The 19,707-nt window shown below is 51.6% G+C and overlaps 2 protein-coding genes across 6 annotated transcripts in view; one reads left to right on the top strand and one right to left on the bottom strand.

The window, feature by feature from the left end:
* The window catches only part of SGSM2 (small G protein signaling modulator 2), a 36,465-nt gene extending 33,036 nt beyond the window's left edge, over positions 1 to 3,429 (top strand). For 4 of the 5 annotated variants that reach the window (XM_018084835.2, XM_018084832.2, XM_018084834.2 and 1 more), the window contains 2 exons: positions 86 to 253; positions 1,520 to 3,429. In XM_018084835.2, coding sequence (XP_017940324.1) covers positions 86 to 253; positions 1,520 to 1,608 — 257 coding nt within the window. In that variant the 3' untranslated portion in view covers positions 1,609 to 3,429. The remainder of the gene's footprint in view (positions 1 to 85; positions 254 to 1,519) is intronic. The other variant, XM_018084833.2, reaches the window with a different exon arrangement.
* An 8,279-nt stretch (positions 3,430 to 11,708) lies between these two features.
* The window catches only part of MNT (MAX network transcriptional repressor), a 32,538-nt gene continuing 24,539 nt past the window's right edge, over positions 11,709 to 19,707 (bottom strand). Inside the window, 2 exon segments of the mRNA XM_018084852.2 lie at positions 11,709 to 12,512; positions 13,963 to 14,155. Coding sequence (XP_017940341.2) covers positions 11,806 to 12,512; positions 13,963 to 14,155 — 900 coding nt within the window. The 3' untranslated portion in view covers positions 11,709 to 11,805.

Genomic DNA, 19,707 nt, shown 5'->3' with positions numbered 1-19,707 from the left:
CCTGAGGCCTGTAGAAATTAGTGAGAGAGGGGACCATGGTCAGTGTGAATAATCAGATGCTCTTGTAATGTTTATTCCCATTCAGAATTGTTGTACGAGGATGTATTTACAGTGTGGGAAGTTATTTGGGCAGCAAAGCACATCTCTTCAGAACATTTTGTCCTTTTCATTGCCTTAGCACTTGTGGAAGTTTATCGAGAGATTATCCGTGATAACAACATGGACTTCACTGATATCATCAAGTTTTTTAATGGTAAGAGCCATTTTGATAAAAAATAACAAGCCTTTGCTCCTTCTCCCTTTCTCAGACTGTCATGGTGCATTCTTGCTGTTGTGACAAGCCCCTGCTCATTTTAAGCTCTGAATCTCTCACTCCTTTGGGTAAATGATGAGCCCAAGTGTTCCTGTGCTTCCTGAAGCTCTGCCTTGACACAAACACCAGTGTTTTCAGACCTACCTGGGCCATGGCTGGTGGTCGCTTCTTCAGTGGCAGTGGGGATTTTTACCACAAAAAAAAATTCACAATTTCTGTTCAGAAGTTTTGCTGTGATGACTCTTCACTCTTGGCTTCACAGGAGGTGCTGAAACGTTGCTTCATTTTTTTGTAAAGTCTCTCCAGGGTTTTAGGCTTGCCAGAGTGGTTTGTGTTCGCAGGGCTTGACCCTGCTGAAGCTGGAACATGTGAACAACTGTTCATGGAGAACATCCCAAGCCACTTCCATGGGTGGTTCCCTGCCGGAGCAGCCACCATCCACTGCCAGAGCAGGAAATGTTCTGCCAGAGCAAGGTCTCTTCCTGGCTGAGAAGGGAAGTTGGTCCTAAACCAGGGCTTCCTATTAGGGTTTCTAAACCTTTTCAAAGGTTTGGAAACAATTGTGTAATCACAGTAATTTACTGTATTATCAGTGCTGTGCCTTTCAGCCATCTGTTGCAGAAGCCCCAAATTTGGTTTTGTTTTTGCCTCAGCCACTCTTATTCCAAAGCTTTCCTCAAAATCCCCCCCAAACGCCCCCCCCCCAGTACTTCCTTAAGCTGAATGAAATGTTTATTGTGGAGCTGAGGATTCAGGGCTGTCGAGAACTGCTTTGTGACCACTGCAGTGGCCATGTCTGCACGTGGAACTCTGGCCCTTGCTCCAGGGACACACAGCCCTTCTTACTTGCCTTTATCATCTGAGTCCCAGCCACCCCAGCAATAGTCCTGCCTGGAGAGGTGCCCTGATCCCGTTGAGTGCAGCTGTACATTCCTCAGCTCCCTGTTCCTCACTCCCAGGCCGGGCACGGGGCACTGGGATTTCTGCAGGGAGAGAACTGACACTGGAGGGATCAGATCTCTGTGCCAGGACCTGCAACACCAGGGATTCATCCACTTCTTCTCTTAAACTCTCCCAACCCCCTACAATGCTTTGTGGTTGTTTCTCATTATGCTAATTAATTAATGTTAATGCTACACAACTCTCAGTGCCGGGGCAGGAGGGTTGTGCTGCTGCCAGCTCAGAGTGTCTGTGTGTGTGTTGCAGAAATGGCTGAGCACCACGATGCTGCAGAGATCCTGAGGATAGCGAGAGACCTGGTCTACAAAGTGCAGACTCTGATTGAGAACAAGTGACCGTGGACAGATGTCCCTGTGAGCCATCAGAGGGAGCATTCCTTGCACTGTAATTCCAAATGGTGTTTTAATTGCATCTTCCATGTAATGTAATAAATAGAGAGGAGATTTGTAACAGACTTTTAAAACCAGAACTTTCCCTTCACCAGATGAGGTTGGTGTTTGATAGTCCTTGTTACACCCACTTTGTATTTCTAGACAAAATCTTTTTGCATTCTCTGTTTCCCTCTCCACAAGACATCTATCTACATCTCTGTGATGTTAAGAGCGGGGATCTGACATTCTGGAACATTTTTATTTTGACTTACTGCACCTTTAAGGCCTGGATGCACGTCTTGTGCTCTGCCAGGAGCTTCCATGGAGGCAGGGCTGGATCCAGTGTCACAGGTGTTGAATTGGGTCCTGGGAGGAGCATGGTCCTGGACTCACTGTCTTTGCCTTGAACATGGATGAGAATGTGTCTGAGCTCATGTTGCTAAAACATTTCAGTTTGTATTGAAGTCGATAAGATTCCTAGCTGGGAGAATGACCTTAAACTAAATAACAGTTCATGGGAGCAGTGATGAGCTCATTAGCTAAAACACCAGTTTAGCCTTGGCTGACTGGCTCACACTGCTCAGTCTTCATGGCTTTGCAAACTGACCGTGCCACCATTTCCAGCTGCCAGGACCTGCCTCCTGTTGTTCAGGTGAGCAGGTTCAGCCCACAGACAGGTCCCTGCTCACGTTGGCAGCTCCTGCTCTGTGCTGTGCAGAGCCATGGATTCAGCTCCCATGGTACAGAGCCTCCTCCAGATCACTTACTGCACACTCCTCCTCCTCCTCCTCCTCCTCTTCCTCCCTGCTCTGCAGAGCTTTCTGGGAGGAATCTCCATGGGATTCTGCGAACACAAACCAGGTGCTGGTGTCCATGAGCAGGATGACCCTTGCCAGGTGAAGGGGCTCTGATGCTGTGCCAGCCCTGTGCTGGGGTGGAGCTGTCCCACTGTCCATGTGCCCTGGATGGTCTGTGCCCGTCCCTCCTGCTGGGCCTCCTGCCCAGGGAGCAGGTCCTGGCTCTGGGGCCTCCTCTTCATCACACTGTACAGTTCACCTGTGCTCTGCCTCCCTCCCCAGCTGCATGTTGTTGCCAAGTGAAAGTGTATCCTGGTCAGCCAGAGGGAGGGAGCAGGTTCTTGCTGCAGGTTCCATGGATGTATGTGACCCTGCTCCCAGAACTTGGGACTTAGCTTAAGCACTTCAAGTATTCCAAAGTGTTCCCCCCTTTGCCATTAGAACCTTTGAAAAAAAAAATAAGCACGACTTTGAATCTGAATTTTTGTGTTTCTGCTTTTTTGTTTTGTTTTTTTTGGTTGTTTTTTTTTTTTTATCCAGTTACACAGCTGTGTTTCCATGAGCAACTCTGTGCTCTTCATGGCATGGTTTGGGCTGGTCCCAGTCAAACCCCCTGCCATGGGCAGGGACACCTTCTCCAGGCCAGGTTGCTCAGTTTACATGACTTACACCTGCTCACAGGAGCTTTTAAAAATCAGATTTTAGCAAAAAGGGGGGTAGGGATTAAAATTATTGTTTGATGATTCAAATATCGATGGGAAGGATTTGCTCCAGTAACCCTGCTCTGGTGGCTACCCGAGCTGGGGGCACCCTTGTGCTCTGCTGGACCTGAAAATGGTCAATAATGGTCTGCAAAGGAAAAAACGGAGCCCCAGTGCTGAGCTCAGTAGCCAAGGCCTCCCTTAAACTGGTCTTGCAGAATGTGAGGGGAAGGTGAAGAACCCCCAGCCCAAGGCCCCCTCACTGGTGTTGGCAGACGCCTCCAGGGCCGGGCACGTGGTCAGGGCTCTGTGCCAGGCACTGCTGAGGCTGCAGGGCAGAACCCCCCGGGCACCACCCTGGGAGTCACAGCAGGAGAAGGTCCTGAGGGTCTGTGGTGGGGCTGAGCCTCCCTGAGCTCCAGCTGTGCCCAACCACGGCCCCGACCACGCTTCAGGTGTGGCTGAAGGATTCAGTCTGTTCACCTGAAAACTGAAATAGTGTTTGTCAAGAGTGAGAAAACCTCCAACTCCCAGAGCCTGAGGAGTGATGGATGTACAGATAAAACTGCACTATTTTCCTTTGGTACGTTGGGAATGTTCTGTACAGCTGTTTCACACAAACCCAGTCTGCAACTTCACGGTATTTGTTACAACATTCTGTTTGATTGGATTTTATCAATGTTGTGTATTATTTATTTTTGTTGGGAGCAGACTATTCTCTTTATCGCTCAATTATTTATGTTTAAATGTAACATATGAATAAATACTTATCATCAAGGCATCCTGGTGGAGCTCTTTGGAAGCACTGCTCTCCCCCAAGGTGATTTCAGCGACAGAACAGGGAGTCCTAAGAACAAGGCTGGGAAGAGAGGGAGAGATGTAATTACCATTTCTCTGACGAGCTGCATGGGCTGTAGTGCTAAAGGCAGCAAGTAGGTCACCACCAAGTGGACTCCTGAGGTCCCTTGGATGACTTTAAGGGCAGCTTTAAGTGACACACAGCACCCACCAGCACCAGCCAAGCCTGAGGCACCCCAGCCCAGGGGCAGAACCAGCCCTACTGCAAGTGTTAAAAAGTTCCACCCTGCAGTTTTAGGCCTGATTGTGCTGCAGCTGCACTGAATCCAGCTGAGCTGCTGGGCTGCCAGGAGAGAACATCCTCCATCACTGCCAGTCCCCCGTCAAACCTCTTAAGCTCCTCCTCCTGTGTCTCTGCAGCAGGGACAGTCCCTCAGCCTCACCTGCCTGCTTTGCTGCTACTGGCAGTTTTTGCAGCAATTTTTCAGTTTTTATTTTTTCTTTTTTAGGCTGGATAGCTCTGCCTGGAGGTGGGTCCCTGGGGAATAATGGAGTGTTTCCCCATTCCTGTATAAAAAAAGCCCAACAAATGCAGGGTGGGTGCAGCCATCCCTCAGCCACTGCTCGTTACAGCTGCTAATCAGGTATTTATCCCTATAAACGAGGATCAGCCCTTTATGAAGTGCATCCAAAGACAAGTTGGCCTAAATAATCTTCCAGTGCCTTTGTGTCCTCTGCCTTCACCTGTCTGCATGGTGTGACTGGGGTGGGCAGGGGACACGGGCACCACAGCTGGGGTTACTGCTGGCTCCTGTCTACAGAACATTCTTCCTTCTTACTGTCCCCCACTGTTCCCTTTGCAAAGTCTCAGTAGCTTTTAAAGCTGTTTAGACCCGTGGTGGTCCTGCCCCCTCCCCACCCCTCTGCCCCACAGGTGAGCCCACCCGGGGGGACCAACCCTAGCCCCCCCACCCCACCCCCTGACCTGCTACCCCCCAGTGCCACCGGGAGGGTTTGACTTACCCTGCTCTGGCTGACCAGGCACCGCATCCATGTCCTGGAGACAAGGGACTGGGAAAACCTGGGACTCCACCTTCAGCATCTGCAGGAGAGAGCAGTTACAGTGCAGCTGCACAGCCCATCCCTGGCCCCCAGATCCCCCACCCACCGCGGAGAACGGACACCCCAACCAGGGCCTGGCTGCCCACGGGGGCTGGGACAGTCCCACTGTGGTGGTGGGTGCCCAGCACAGTCCCCAGGGGGAGGGAGCCTCACCTGACAGCCACGGGCACGACGCTGCTCTGACGGGTGTTCAGGGCTCTGCAGGGACCCCACGGCAGGGCTGGGATGGGCTCCAGCTGGGCCCGAGTCCTCCTGGCTCAGCAGGAGAAGGGCAGGTGTCTGGGCACAATTTCCCAAGTTTTTACAGGTTCCAGAGGCTGCAAAGATTTGCTTCCCCCCAGCCTGATCCAGACACACCCCTGGAGCTCCAGCCCATGGATCAGTGACACACACCTGGAGTGGCAGCGATGGCTCCAGAGGGAGGGAAGGCTTTGCTCTTGGGAAATTACAAACAAGGTGTGCATCTGCATGCAAAGCACAGGGAGGCAAATGCAGAATCCTGTTTCGGATTTCAGTGCATGTTTATTTTAGTTTTATATTTATTTCAGGCAAGTGCTTATTACATGGATATCATTCATGTTGGATACCTAAATTCTGGAGCATGAAGAGCCAGTATTGTACAGCTGAATAGTAAAAATACAATATGTACAAAATTAGTTGCTTTTTCACATAGCAGATGTATCCAAACACATAAAAATCTTTACAGTCTAGTTTGTCAATATTCAGTCAGTAAATTGGTAACACAGTGACACGTCCTCACTGTAAACACAGACTGCACCTGCCCAGGTGAGCACGACACTGGGGCTCCTGTGAGGGGCAGGGGAGGGACGGGGCTCTGGGCCAGCAATGGCAGCAACTGGGCTCACAATCAGCAGCTCCAGTGACACATTCCTAACGCGGGAGCGCAGCAGGAGAAAATAAATAAATAAATGCTTTAGCCAGGAGGGAGGGAGGTCACATGCAGTGACAGAGTGGGGGGACCCACTCCCACCATGGCTCCTCACCCAGCAATGCCCAGGCTGGAGGCCTGACCAGACACCAATAAATCGTTGGATGGTGCAGTCAGTCCCTGATTTCTCACTCTGTCAAGCACCCCCACACTTTTGGCTCAGGTTGTTAAGGCGTATCTGTAAGGCATTGGCAGTGGGATCCCGCTGGCAGCACACTGGGATCTCACTGGCAGCACACTGGGGTCCCTCTGGCCAGCACAGAGCAGCAGCACTGCCAGCACAGCCCGTGCCTGCCACAGCAACACAGACGGGAGGACGTTCCTGCCAGCCAGCCAGGGAAAATCCCAGCACAGAGAGGGGCTGGGACACTTCCCTGACAGCAAGACCTGACAGAGGTGAGCCACCATCCCCAGCCCTGGTGGCTCTGCATCCCACACCTGTGCTCCTTCATACTCAAATTCCTCTTCACAGCACAAGGAAAGGGGTGAAAAACAGGCCCCATTCAGAGCTACAGCAGGACCAGCCATGCAGTCCTGATGAGGAGCACAATGGCATCCCATGGCCAGTTGCCAGCAAACCCCAGCACAGAACAGCCCTGTCCCTGTGCCACTGGCACAGGATGGATGCCACCAGGGCCTTCCTTTGCTGTTCAGCAGCCCCGGGTGAGGAGTGAGCTGGCGTGGGAAAAGCCAAACACAACCTTTGCCAAGACTGTGCCCACCCAGTGCTGGGCTCGGGCTGGTATTTTAATAGTTCAAATTTGGATTATGAAATTCTGTATAACTGGGACAGAAAGAAGCCATGACTGACTCTATCCACAGAGCATTTTCCTTCCGCTCCTAATAACTGATGTTTGACTCAGGAAGGAAATAACCTAAAGACAGTGATATAAACCATTTTAATCTGTCCAAAATGGTAACAAGGAATGGAAACCAGGCCATAAGTATGAACTTTTTCCTCTCCTCATCCCAACAGTTTTTAGAATCAAAATAATAACTGTTCAGAAAGAAACAGATGCCAAGTCTTGGAGGAGCCTCACCTGCAAGTACTCAGAGCTCACCTCCACACCAGTTCCAAGAGCTGTACAGCAGCCAAGTCCCAGCTCAGGGCAGCCACTTATCTAATTAAGCTAATTAAGGAAGTGCCTAAATGCCAGGCCGAGACAACGTCCTGCTCAGGTGAGCAGAGGTCACCTGGCTCATCTGGCCGAGGCCACTCACCCCGCTGGGGACACTCCACGCGTCACAGGAAGCAAAGGGGCCAAACAAGCACCAGGCAAGGACACCTCCCCTGCCCCTGGCACATGGGGGCCCCTCATACCCACCCAACCCCCAACAGTTCCCACTCTTTTTGTTTAAATGCAAAAAACTTCCTCAGGATGCAAACCAGTCCAAGGAGACACAGGCCACACACAAAAACCAGACACGATAAGCCTTGCATTGCATGTCTACAGGAATCTACCAGGCGTGCGCACGGACAACCACACCGACACCGACACCTCACCTCACCTAAACCAACCAAAGGCATTTTTTTGTTTCTTTTGTTCTTTTGTTACAGAAGGCCACTTTGAAGTTAAACAAAGAAAAGGAGACAAGGAGCCCAACAGCAGCAGCAGCCCAGGCTGGCCCCATTTGTGAGATGAGAAATGCTCCTCCCCGGACACACCACATGCCACTGCCAGAGAGCAGAAGCCTCTGCAAGGGCCATCCCCTCTGTCCAGCTCTGCCCAAGAAACCAAAACCCGACCATGCCACTGGCCAGGAGCCCAGTGGTGACACCAGAGCCCTTCTGGCCTTCAACACCCAGCACTCAGCCCCAGCACGGACAGACACACGGACACTCACACACACATACATGTGCAGAAAAAGGCCCGACAGCAGCAGTTTGGCTCCAGCCCTGATTGCCCAATGTGCCACCAGCTGCCCCCTTCCCCCTGTGCCCCCAGGGACACACAACCTGCTGCTTCTCAGACCCCACTCAAGTGACTGAAAGAACGTGGGAAATGGGGTCATTTCCCTTCCTAAGCTAAACTACACAGTTCTGGCTAATTGTTCTTGGTGACGTCAGGAATACATTCCTGTATCTAAAGTGTCAGCATTAAGAGCTCTTTTCAAGAACATTTTCAAGTAGTAGTTTGGGTTCATTCCCCTCTGCCCACAGTTCCTTGGGAGGTGAGATGGAAAGTGGCTTTGGCAGCCGTGGGGCTCCCGCAGCTGCTCCCAGCTGGGGCAGCACAGAGAGTTCCCTCTGTCACCTCAGTCACCTGAGGGGTTCTGCTTGCACAGGTCTGCTCACCCTCCAACACACCTGGCTGTGCCAGCTGAGCTCCAAGCACAGCCCCAGCTCCTGACCACATTTTGGCTGTTGGCAGTGGGACACAAAGCGTGGGGAGTGCGTGGGCTGCAAGGGCACCTGCCCTGGTCTCCACTGACCAACAGGCTCCAAGCCAGGCATGACAGAACAGAAAATCCTCTCAAACTACTATGTAGAAAACCCATTTTCTATTGTTTCTATAGTATGGTTACAAAAAACTAACATTATTCAACAACAGAAAAGATTTCTTCTAAACTTTGTATTTATTGATTTTTTGGGGGGACAAATTAGATCTTCTGAATCCCCAAGTGTACATATATATTTATATATAGCTTTCTCCATAGGGAAAACATATATCAAAGGAGGAGAGACATTCTTTAAGTGCCCCTTGTCATACAGTACTGAACAGGACTTCTAAGAGCATCAGTGTAAATCTGAATTTTCTGAGCAGGAATGAGAGAGGTGGGGAAAGGAAGGGTTGTGGCTGCTCTTTTTCACAGAGAAGAGAAAGAAGTTTGCTGACTTTAAAAAAAAAAAAAGACAAAAACCCCAAAGAAATGTTTCTGGTAGCCCTGAAAAAGGCAGATGAGAATGGGAGGACCCAAGACATCCAAAGCAGCTGACCAAGGGGGACAGGCTGCTCCTGAAGGGGAGCTCAACACCCATGAAGGGGATCAGACACACAGCATGGCACAACTCCAAATGGAGAGAAAAACTGGCCCAGATGCAGGACTGGGCTGGGTTGGGCTGGGCAGGGCCACTCCTCCCTCTAAACCACAAGGGAGCAGGAGATGAGGTTCAGCAGCACCCCCTGTCCCTGCAGCACAGGCCATTCCATCACTCAGCAGAAAGCTCATCTCCCTGGGGCTCTCAGCCAACTCCTGCACTCAGCCCTGTTCCCAATCCCGCTCCTTCCCATTCAGTAACGAGATTTTGTTATTTTGTGATGTCAGTAAAGAAAGGCAGAAAGGCATGTCCTCACTCCCAACACCACTGCAGAAGGCAAAGCCACACAGTCCCCTGAGAAGGGAGATGACTCTGCTGCAAACACTGTCTTGAGTTTCTGATGAGGAGCAACTGCCCCGATACCCAACACTCACCTTCCAAATATTGGCACACAACAGCCTCTGTGGGAAAGCACCTGCACAGACAAGGGATGACCAAACCCTGGCGACTGCGGGAACCTCCCAGTGTTAACAGTGCACTGGAATGAGAACAAATCATCTGCTTAGATGTGGTTTCAGGATAAGAAATCCTTTAAGATTCGTCCATTCTGCAGGAGCTGTGCTGGCAGCACAGCTAAGAGCTTCCTGGACTCAAGGATGCAAGAAAAAAATAAAACAAGAGGTAACTGTGGAGCAACTGGGGCTTCACAAACAGAGGTCACGCAATTCCCAGCCAGACCTGCTCAGAAGGCACAATGACCCCTGACCTCTGCAGTCATTTCTCCTGCCTCCAGACCAGTTTCAACCAGGGACGGTATGGAACAGGCAAGTGTTCTCACTTTAACCCCTTTCACACCAGTCCTCAACAAGGCAAAAGTGCTGCTGGAGTCAACATGTCTTTGGGCAGACTATGGGTCCTGCTTTCCTAGAGAGGACCTCACCCACACACTGCAGGCAGCACAGTGAGGTGTGAGGGCTCAGCCCTCCTTACCTCCTCCCCTCCCAAAGCTCCTGGGCAGATGCTGGGACCACCCTCCCATCCTGTCCCAAGGAGAACAGTCACTGGCTACAGCAGGAATTTTGCCTGCAGAAAGGACTGTGGAACACTTACTTTAAAAAGAGAGGAAGACAGAATGGAGATCATTCACAGCAGTGACTACACACACGGTGCAAGGACCAGAACATTCAGCCAGCAACAAAACACATCCTAAGCAGCCTCCCAAGCAGGTTGGCAGGTACCAGCAGAGCATTCCTCCTCTCCTGGCTCCACAGGATTTGCCACTGACCTCAGAGAGGTCTTGCCCCATCACCAGGAAGGGGCAACAGGAGGGTCCCAAAGGACGAGGGTTCTTTGGTGCACATCTCACTGTCAGGCACGAGCTCTCACACTGATCTCCTGCAGCAAACCCTTATCCTGCACAAGGAGAGATTGTTTACCCCCCAAAAAGGAACAAAGCTGCCAAAGCTGCCTGCGCTCTGGAAGGGAACCACATCCCCATTTATCCCTTTCTGAACCCACTGACCACAACAGCAAAGTGTGGTCAGGTCAGAACAAACTAACAAACAACATTAACCCACACAGCAAATCCACGACATTTCTCTTGGTCTTCCTGTCCCAGGTTCCACCCACCAGGCCACAGGAACACCCAGCAAGCTGCCAGCACAAAGTATCTGCCTCTGCCCAACAACGAACCCGAGAAACCTGGGGGGCTTGGACTGGCAGGAGAGACCCCGACCAGGGCTGTGCCGTGCACAGAGATCTGCAAAATCAATTACTGCATCAGCAAACCAAGCCAGACAAAACCCAAAACCCCCCAAAACATCCAAACAAAGCACTGTCAACCACTAAAATAATAAAAAACAGGGTTTTTTTGACATAGCTATAAAAATCAAGTCATTTATAAAACGGCAACAAATGAAATTCGGTTGTGTATTCTTTTTCCTTTTATTAGACAGGACAGAGAATTTCCTTAAAATGCCATAACAAGTCACAGTGATTTTAGATGGTTTTTGAAATGTAATATATTGATGGGAAATACCTTTAAAATGGTTTGACTTGTGGTTTGTTGTTGGGGTTTTTTTGTCACTATAGAGGTACCCTGGTCCACCAAACCATCTATCTTAAAGTTTCTTGTTTAGAGAGGACACTCTATCTTCTTCCTCCAAAAATGAATTTTGTCTCATAATCCTGCAAAATAATCAACCTTACAAAAGGCCTTCAAATGTTATATTTATATATATATGTATGTACATATATATACACACACATACACACATATATATAAATATAGACTTCTATGATTTTTTTTCCCATTCTACGCAATGTCTCGATAAAGAGATCAGCAATTTTTATTCTACAAAGAAGCAACACATAAGAGGGCAAAATTAAAGTCTTAAGAACATCATATCCATAGTTCACTCATTACACATAAAAGGAAAAAAAATCACCATGAACAACTGTCTCTGCAGTTTCTCAGATCAGCCAATCCGAGTGCGGAGCAGCCCCGTCCCCGTCCCGTTGGCAGGCTGGGCACTGTCCCCAGGCTGGGCACTGTCCCCAGGCTGGGCACTGTCCCCAGGCTGGGCACTGTCCCCAGGCTGGGCACTGTCCCCAGGCTGGGCACTGTCCCCAGGCTGGGCACTGGGCACTGGGCACAGGCCGGGCCCTGGGCAGCTGAGCCCAGCCCAGCCCAGCCCGGCCCAGCCCGGCCCGGCATTCCTGTGCCTCCCTCCTGCCGAGCCGGACGTGGTTGGAATGTATGGAGTTTCCTCAGGAAAGGTTCCCACCAAAGACCTGGCCGTCGGCCCGTCCCCTCTAGGCCAGCTTCAGCGTGCTCACCGGGAACGAGGGCATGGTCACCATAGTCACGGGGTTCAGGACCGTCTGCCCCACCAGCTGCGGGTGATGCACGACCTGGGTGCCCACGGCCGGCTTGGCCATCACCGCCGGCTGGGCCAGGCTCGCCGTGCCGTTCACTTGCTGGTGCGAGATGGTGTGAGCGATGTGGCTCACGACGGGCTGGCTGACGGCCACGGGCTGCGGGTAGAGGGGCAGCTGCGGGCCCAGGTGGGCCATGTGGTTGATGGTGGCGGGGTGCACAGTGATGTGGCCGATGGGCTGAGCAGCAGTGGTGAGTTGCACGGGGCTGGACGTGGAAGGTGCAATGTGAGCAATGTGCTTGGTCTGTGGCCCCTGAATCACGTGGTTGACAGTCTGGATGACCGAGGCGTGGGTGGTGGCCGTGTGGGCGATAACAGTCGATTGCACGGTCGAGGCCGCCACGATGTGAGTCTGTGCAGGGACGATCGCCTGCGGCGGGACCAGTGCCTGTGTCTGCAGGGGGGGCTGGGCGTGGGGCTTCTGCTGGATGGAGAGGTGAGGGGGCAGGACTGCGGGCAGGGGGGGAGCAGCATTCGGGGGGACAGCTTTCAGCAGCTCTGGGTGCTGGCGCTGGGTAAGTTTTGGTAATGAGTTCACTGGCCTGTCATCTTCCATGTCTTCATCGATGTTGTCTTCACCCTCTGGAAAACACGAGAGGAAACTCCCATAAAAAAGCAAGCAGAGCATGAACTGGACCAACAAGCCTCCCTAAAGGGCAGCACAATGGCACAGCATGGCATGGCCTCTTCTCACTGCTGTGGGCCAAGGACCTGGAGCCAAGCAGGCACGACAGCCCCAAGCTCCAGCTAGAGTGCAGTGCTCCCAACAGGCCAAGAGGTCTCACTGGGCAGGCACGGGGACCACCGTGAGTAGAGGCTGACAGAAAACACCTGGCTGACCTCTGTCTGGGCTGAAGTGGCTCCTTCTGGGAAGAGGAACAGGATTTCCTTTCTTGACCAGTTGTTCCACTGATTGGCACCACCCTTTCTGCTCCCAGAGCAAGAAGGAAACAGCAATAGAGAAGTATGGTAGCAAGTCCCTCATGTAGTTCTGGGAAATGGACTTTTGTCCAGTGAAGGAACTAATGAAGCAAAGCAGGAACATGCTGGCCCTGCAGAGCCAGCACAAACACCCTGCACTGCCTGCTCTAGAGCCAGCCATGCTGCAGAGAATAAAAATCCCAGAAGATACAGAAGCAGCAGGAACCAGGGAAGATAATTCCCCTTCACAAGCTCTGGTTTGCAGCAACTTGACACGGTGGCTTTCAGCACAGGCCACTGCACAGGGAACGGCCAATGCTCCTAACGACAAAGCCCTGCTACTCCTGACTTCCACCAGCCTACACATGGAGCCTGTCTGTGTGTTCAGAGGTGATAATCCTGAAAACAAGCCTGAACAAACCAGAAACCTCAGATTTTCCCTTCCTGGAACCCATGGTATCATGTGCCTGCAGGGCCAAGAGCAAATGCTGGTTTGAAGGAGCTGCTGTGAACGGTTCCGCAGCGCTACAGCCTCCACATCTCTGCAAAGCTCTACATCCACAGACTGCCTACTCCTCCTGCTGCAGATCCCTGGTGTGGAGGAAAGCATGCACTCTCCTATCTCACAGAACTTCTCACTGGGAACTGCACGGCAGATATCCATTAGCGTCATTTCATCTTCACTATGAATCCTTCTCATGCAACATGAAGGCTCCTTAAGTTGTTTAAGTGCTCTGGTACCAAATCCTTCTTCTCTATGTGCTGAACACCCTCCCATATCCACACAAATACATCAGGATGTCCACTTCTAATGAGCAGGGCTGCAAAGCTGTGTAAAAGGAAATCTTCTCCACGTGAGGAAGTGGCAGGTCGGAAGTGCAAACCTGCACTTTGTATCTACCTGACATTGATGCACAAATTTCAGTTTTACTTCACACGAGCAGCAATGTGTTATTAACCAATATCAATCATTAGCAACACTCGAAAGCCTTTTACTTTATTCTGAATGCAAAGAAACCCTGACGCTGCCAAAGGAAGATCCCCACCATCCCTACGTAACTGTGTCAGTGACCTTCCGTGGTGATTACAAGGAGAGAAAAACTATGGGTACCTGATGCTGTCGAGGTAGATGCCTGGTCATCCTCTGGCTGAACTGTCTGTCGAACAATTCTGTCAATCTCCAAGATGTCCATCCACTGGCTCAACTCGTTCTTCAGCTCTGCCAGTCGCTGCTGGGTAGCGATCTTCTCTCTCGCCAGCCGCTCCATCTCATGTTCATATTCTTTTTCCTTCCTCTTTAAAGTCTAAAAACAGCAGGAAGAAAAAGAAATATAACATGAACAAAGACAAGAGTAGTCTACGCTAACCCGGTCACTCCCACGTCCACAGCTAATCTTCTTACACTGCCAGTTATGCTGGTGTAAAACGTGTCCAGCTACATTTACACCTGCCAAATTCAGGCAGAAAGAGGACAAGAGCTGGCACCTGAGGGGTTGCTCTGGCCAAATGCTTTCCGCCTGCTGAGGGAAAACTGATGAGCCTCAAAAACTGAAACACTTAGAAGGAAAGGAAAAGCAAATGATGAGCTTCTGAGCAACACACATCACACCAAGAGCTCCTGACCTAGGAGAGATGGTGAAGAGCCAACAACCCCTTGCATCACAGAGAAATCCTGAGGTCAGACACAAAGGAACTGTGTATGTTCTCCTTTCCTGCTAATGCACTGGAAGTGTCTGTCGGCAGGGGAGCTGCTCGTCAGTCAGCACAGTACAGAGAGATGCCCCACAGTACTTCTGGGAAATATAAACCACACAGACTGGAGGGGGATCAGCCATGGAGAAGGCAGCAGAAAGCAACAGTTTGTCTTCACCAAAGTACGTTGGTGAGTTCAGCCAGCGGTGTGGCACTGCACAGTCACAGCACAGAGAACCAGCCCCCAGCCCAGGGCAGCACTGACTGTATGCATAAAACAGACAAAATAAGTGAAATCTGTAAAACCACATAGAGACTGTCCATTTTCAGAAGTTAAGTTTCACCACTGGGAATTCAAATCCCACACACGCTCCTGAAAATACCAGCCACGCAGAGCCTGCACAGATGCTCCTGTTCCCTCACTGCTGGCAAGCACTGAGCTCAAAAGCAAACCCCACAGTTGGCAGAGGACCAGGCTCACAGTCTTCTGAACACGTGCTCTTTATTTCTATCTAAGGTTCTCCAGGACAAGTGCAATCAGAACGTGACCTCATGCCTTTCAGTGGTTCTGCTGACGTTGTAGATCAGAAGGTTGCTGGGAAGGACTTTAAAGCCTGTTCAGCCAGACCTTTAATGCAGCCTAAGCTGACACACAGACTAGGGCAGCTCCTGTCACTACCTTTGTCCTGGTAATAACAATAAAGGAAGTATTTTTAAAACAGCCAAGCAAAGTGTGTTAGCAGGGCACAACCACTGCAGGTGTGTCAATAGAGACAGTTCCTCTGCCTCCCGCCTGGCTGCCTTCAGCTCAGCTAAAAGCCCCTCAAAACAGAGGGTTTTCAGGCAAAGGGGGCAGTTCTCTCCCTCATGCTGCCTTCCAAACCAAAGCAAGCAGCAGAAGCCAACTCACACAGTCCTGTCCTGGGCAAGCCCAGCAGACCTGCAGCCCACCACAGGGAGGGGTCATAGGGATGGCAGGGAAGGGGGGACGGGGACTCCCAGTGTCCTGGGTCTGCACCAGCCCTGACCTGTAGCCCAGAGATTCCCACATGGCTGAGGCCCAAATCCACAGACTAGTTTTAAAGTCTCTTTTCCAACCAAGTGCAGCCAAAGCGTTTTGCCTGACCCAGAAAACACTCATGTGCTCTGATCCCCTGGGAAAGGGGTGTGGGTGGGACATGGAGCAATGAGGAAAGTGCACACTCCTGCTCAGGTTTAAATATGCAAGAAGATAACTTGTCTGAATGTCTTCCCCCTCACTGTGTCATCGGGAAAGAGGCAGGTAGGAGAAAGGCTGAGGCTAAACCTGCGGTGCAGACATGAGCCCAACCCCACTCTGCAGCATCTCCCCACAGCTGCAGGGCACAGGAGGACAGAACAGGAACAGCTCTCCAGGAGGAGTGAGCACAGAACCCCCGCAGCCTGCAGCGGGCACAGCACACGCATATTCAAGCAGATCAGATTTGGCTTCACTCCCTGCTGCGAGAGGAGACTCCCAGCATGGGGAAAGCATAACTACGAGATATGAGCAGGGCAGCTGGTAATTAGTTATAAACTTTTAATTACTGGGAAGGCAGGCAAACCCTTAGGAAGCACCAGGAGGAGTCTCCCAGCAAACAGAGCCAGGGAGCTCACTCTGTTGCTCTCCAGGCACTCCACAGGCATTGGGATGTGGCTCTGGTCCAAGCCTGGCCCCACGGGCTCTGCCTCCCTCAGCAGGGGCAGCCCCAGCCCTGAGCAGGCACTGGCTCCCAGCTGCCCCTCCCTCCTCCCAGGGCTCACTCCCGGCTGGGAGCTCTCCAAGGGGAGCTGCCAGGGAGGCTGGAGGAGCAGATGGGCTGGAATCCCTGCTGGCACCAGTAATCTTTCAAAAACTATTCTGGGATGCAATTCACTGGGGCTCACTTGGTAAAGACGGATCTCCAGGCTGAGCTGCTCTGGCCTAATAATGAACTGGGTGTGATTAACCAGAGCCTTCCTGCCCCTCCTGCAGCTCCCTCCGAGCACTGCCCTGCTCTCTGCAGGTACACGTGGATGCAGCCCCTTCCCAGCTCCACAGGGACTGGGTGTGTGCCTGCACTGGGAGCTGAGTCTGGGAGTAGGAATGGCCCTGGCCTCTCTGCAGAAATGGGCACTCACTGAGGGACATGGAGCAGAGACCCTCCTGCCTTTGTATTTCTTCCCACTGCAGCCAGTATGGAAGAGGGTGGCTGAGCGTCTCCCGTGTCCCTCTGACCGGCAGCCCCGGGAACAGACGCTCTCTGGCATTTCCCTCATGACAGATTATCTTCTGCAAATCATCCTGCCCACATCAGGTGCCAGGATTTCCCATCAGTCTGTAAAGTCCACAGCGACAGCCAAACTTTGCTCATTGGGACTGTGGTCACCGACCACAACAAACACCTTTAGAGACACCCACTGACCCCCAGGATGTTTTTTCTAAAACAAGAATTTCTGTCAGCACCATCACCATGGATCCTATGCAACACAAACACAGTAGCTTTGAAATAAGAAGTAATCACACATCGTTTTCTGAGACACAAGCCTTTGGGATTTTCCAACAGAAAGGGCACATAACATTAGTGCTGAAATGGGCAGAGGGGTCCCAGAAACTACAAACAACACAATCATTGAGAGTTACATTTTGATAAAAGGAATTCTTACAAATGCCCGACCACCTGTCCTACAAGGTGTGAAACTTCATTAAGGCAGAGAGACCTGGAGCAGCTGCAGGCCAGGAGCTGCTGTCCAACCTGCCTCCACAGCCACCAGGAAGGGCCATGGTGAGGGGTCAGGTCTGGTGCTGGCACCTGGGATGACACTTAAGCTGCCTGCTAAGATCCTGAAGGACACACGCTTAACCTGGCTCATGAAATACTGACCCTGTTTCTTCATGGTGGAAAGGTCACCTAAGTTACCTGCATTTGTGTTTTCCCACTTCTCTGGAGTGGCGAGGCCGGGCTGGCCCCGGGAGCCCGAGGAAGGCCAGGCGTGCCCCTGGCAGCTCTGTGCTGCTGGCACAGGGCAGGGGGTGACACCTGACCGAGCACAGCTCACGTGCACCACGGCAGTGCCAGTTCTGTGGAGCAGAGGAGCCCAGCCCACCCCAGACTGCTCTCTGCAAGCACCAGGCTCCAGCACAGACCCTCCTCCTCACGGCTGTGCCACAATCATTGTGACATTTCTCTTTTTCCTGTTAAGCAATTGGGAACCCCGGTTGTCCAGGCAACTCTTACTCTGCAGAGAAGCTACAACTTCAGAACTCTTACTTTTCACTTCTACGCACCTCTAAACATTCCACACGAGCATCACCTGAAAGAGTCAGTAAACCCTGACCCTGTTGAGGGGGAAGCTGAGCTGCCCCAGGAAGAAATCATGGATTTCCTCATATTCCTGTGAATCCATCCATGGCTTTCGATGCTTGGGAAGTTCTGCAACTGAGCTGCTGGCTCTGGTGAAGAGAGTTGGTGTTTTACTCTGAACATTTCCAGTTCTTCTGAGTTGAAGCTGAGAGCAAGTCCTTTGCAGCAGAGCAAGGGCCTGACCCTCCCCTGCCAGGTACCACCACGCTGGGCAGAGCAGGGGCTGCTCCATGTGCAGATGGAAGTGGAGACAAGGACACAATGGCAGTGGTGGTGAGTCCCTTCATCTTTTATTTAAACACCAGCAACCAAATTAAAATCCTCAAGTGGGTTTGCCTTTGCTCCCCAAGAGTATCTGATTCTGTTCCTGTACCTGTCAGGTCCCAGGCAGCCTTCACCCACCTGGATTGTTGAAGAGAGACCAGATGGCTGCAGCAACAGTGAAGGCCTGACACAATTCCAGCAGTACCACTACCCTCTTTTGTGCTCACTTGCCCAGCTCTTTCAGAGCCACTATTTGGTCCTTGTGTGCCTCTCCCTGGCACTACCTGGTAAACAAACCAGACACCAACTTCTGCTATCGCTGTGCAGCAACAGTCATTTGTCACTGCAAAGAATTCTCCATTTTATAGCTGTCTGTAATTAAATGGCTCACTCTTATGTCAAGACTGGAAATAATGCCTCTAAATGCCTTCCTGTGCCTGCCCCAGGAATGCTGCTGGCCCTGTGGTTGGCATTAGTGAAATTTAAAAGGCCTTATTACAAAGTTCCCCTCATAAACATTATATTAGCAATTTAAGAATGCACTTTCAATTACGAGCTTTTCCAAAGCATATTTCAGTTGTTACCTTTTCCTACACAGCATTGACTGACTGAAAACCCCTCATCAATGAGCGATCAGGAGAGTGATTTGCAATTTCAAGCCAGATTGTTTAACTCTTTGCTCTGGGGATCACAGCTGGTGCCACAGAGTGGAGCTGCTGGACCAGGAGGGTTCCTGAGCTGCCATCCCACCTGCAGGACCTCCAGCACGGACCACACCCAGCCAGGCAGGCTCTCCACTGCCACATGGAGCTTTGATTCCTATATGCAATGGGAAAAAATCTAAACACTAAGAAAAAGATCTTATCCTTGCAGGGACTGTCACGGTGCAGGAGATCCACAGCAGGAGCATCCACCAGCCTGACTCCACAAACATTCCAATCAGGACCAGAGGGATGCTGGAACAGGCCATCCCCACACAGCCCCAAATGGAACCCAAACAGCCCCAGCTGCCAAGAGACCACAGTCACCTGTACGACTTCGGGGTTTGCCACTGGTTCTATCAGTTTTGAATCGTACTAAACTGTCTGTGGAGTTCCTACAACAAGCACTCACCCCAACCCCATCCGACCTGCCGTGATGGAGCGGAGCCCAGGAAAGTGGGAAAACCAGGAGCCAGTTTCCCTGGCATCAGGCTGGTGTCCCCACCCTCTGCAGCGACTGCCTGCACTTGCCAAGGTGACACATCTGCCAGACTTTGCCTGCACAGGACCCGCTCCTGCACCGCAGACCTCCCAGACCCCTGGCCCCCTGTTCCTGCTGATGCCAACCAGCCCCTTGGTCTGCAGGAAGCAGCCATGAGGAACCCCGGCTGGTTGCCACAGGAACCAAAGCCATGGTTTCCATGGCAACTGCTTCACTCCGCTAGCTCTCCCAGCCGAGATCCCGCAGCAGTGCCGGATGTGCTGGTCTGGTACCATGACAATGGGAAAACACAGGTTGGACACAGGGGCAGCACCGCAGAGCCAGTCACCGCCCCG

This window comes from Manacus vitellinus, unplaced genomic scaffold (assembly GCF_001715985.3).
Source record: "Manacus vitellinus isolate BGI_N305 unplaced genomic scaffold, ASM171598v3 scaffold_76_pilon, whole genome shotgun sequence".
NCBI classification, from domain to species: domain Eukaryota; kingdom Metazoa; phylum Chordata; class Aves; order Passeriformes; family Pipridae; genus Manacus; species Manacus vitellinus.
Note: the sequence above shows the minus strand (reverse complement) of the source record. Positions and strands in the feature narration are given on the sequence as shown.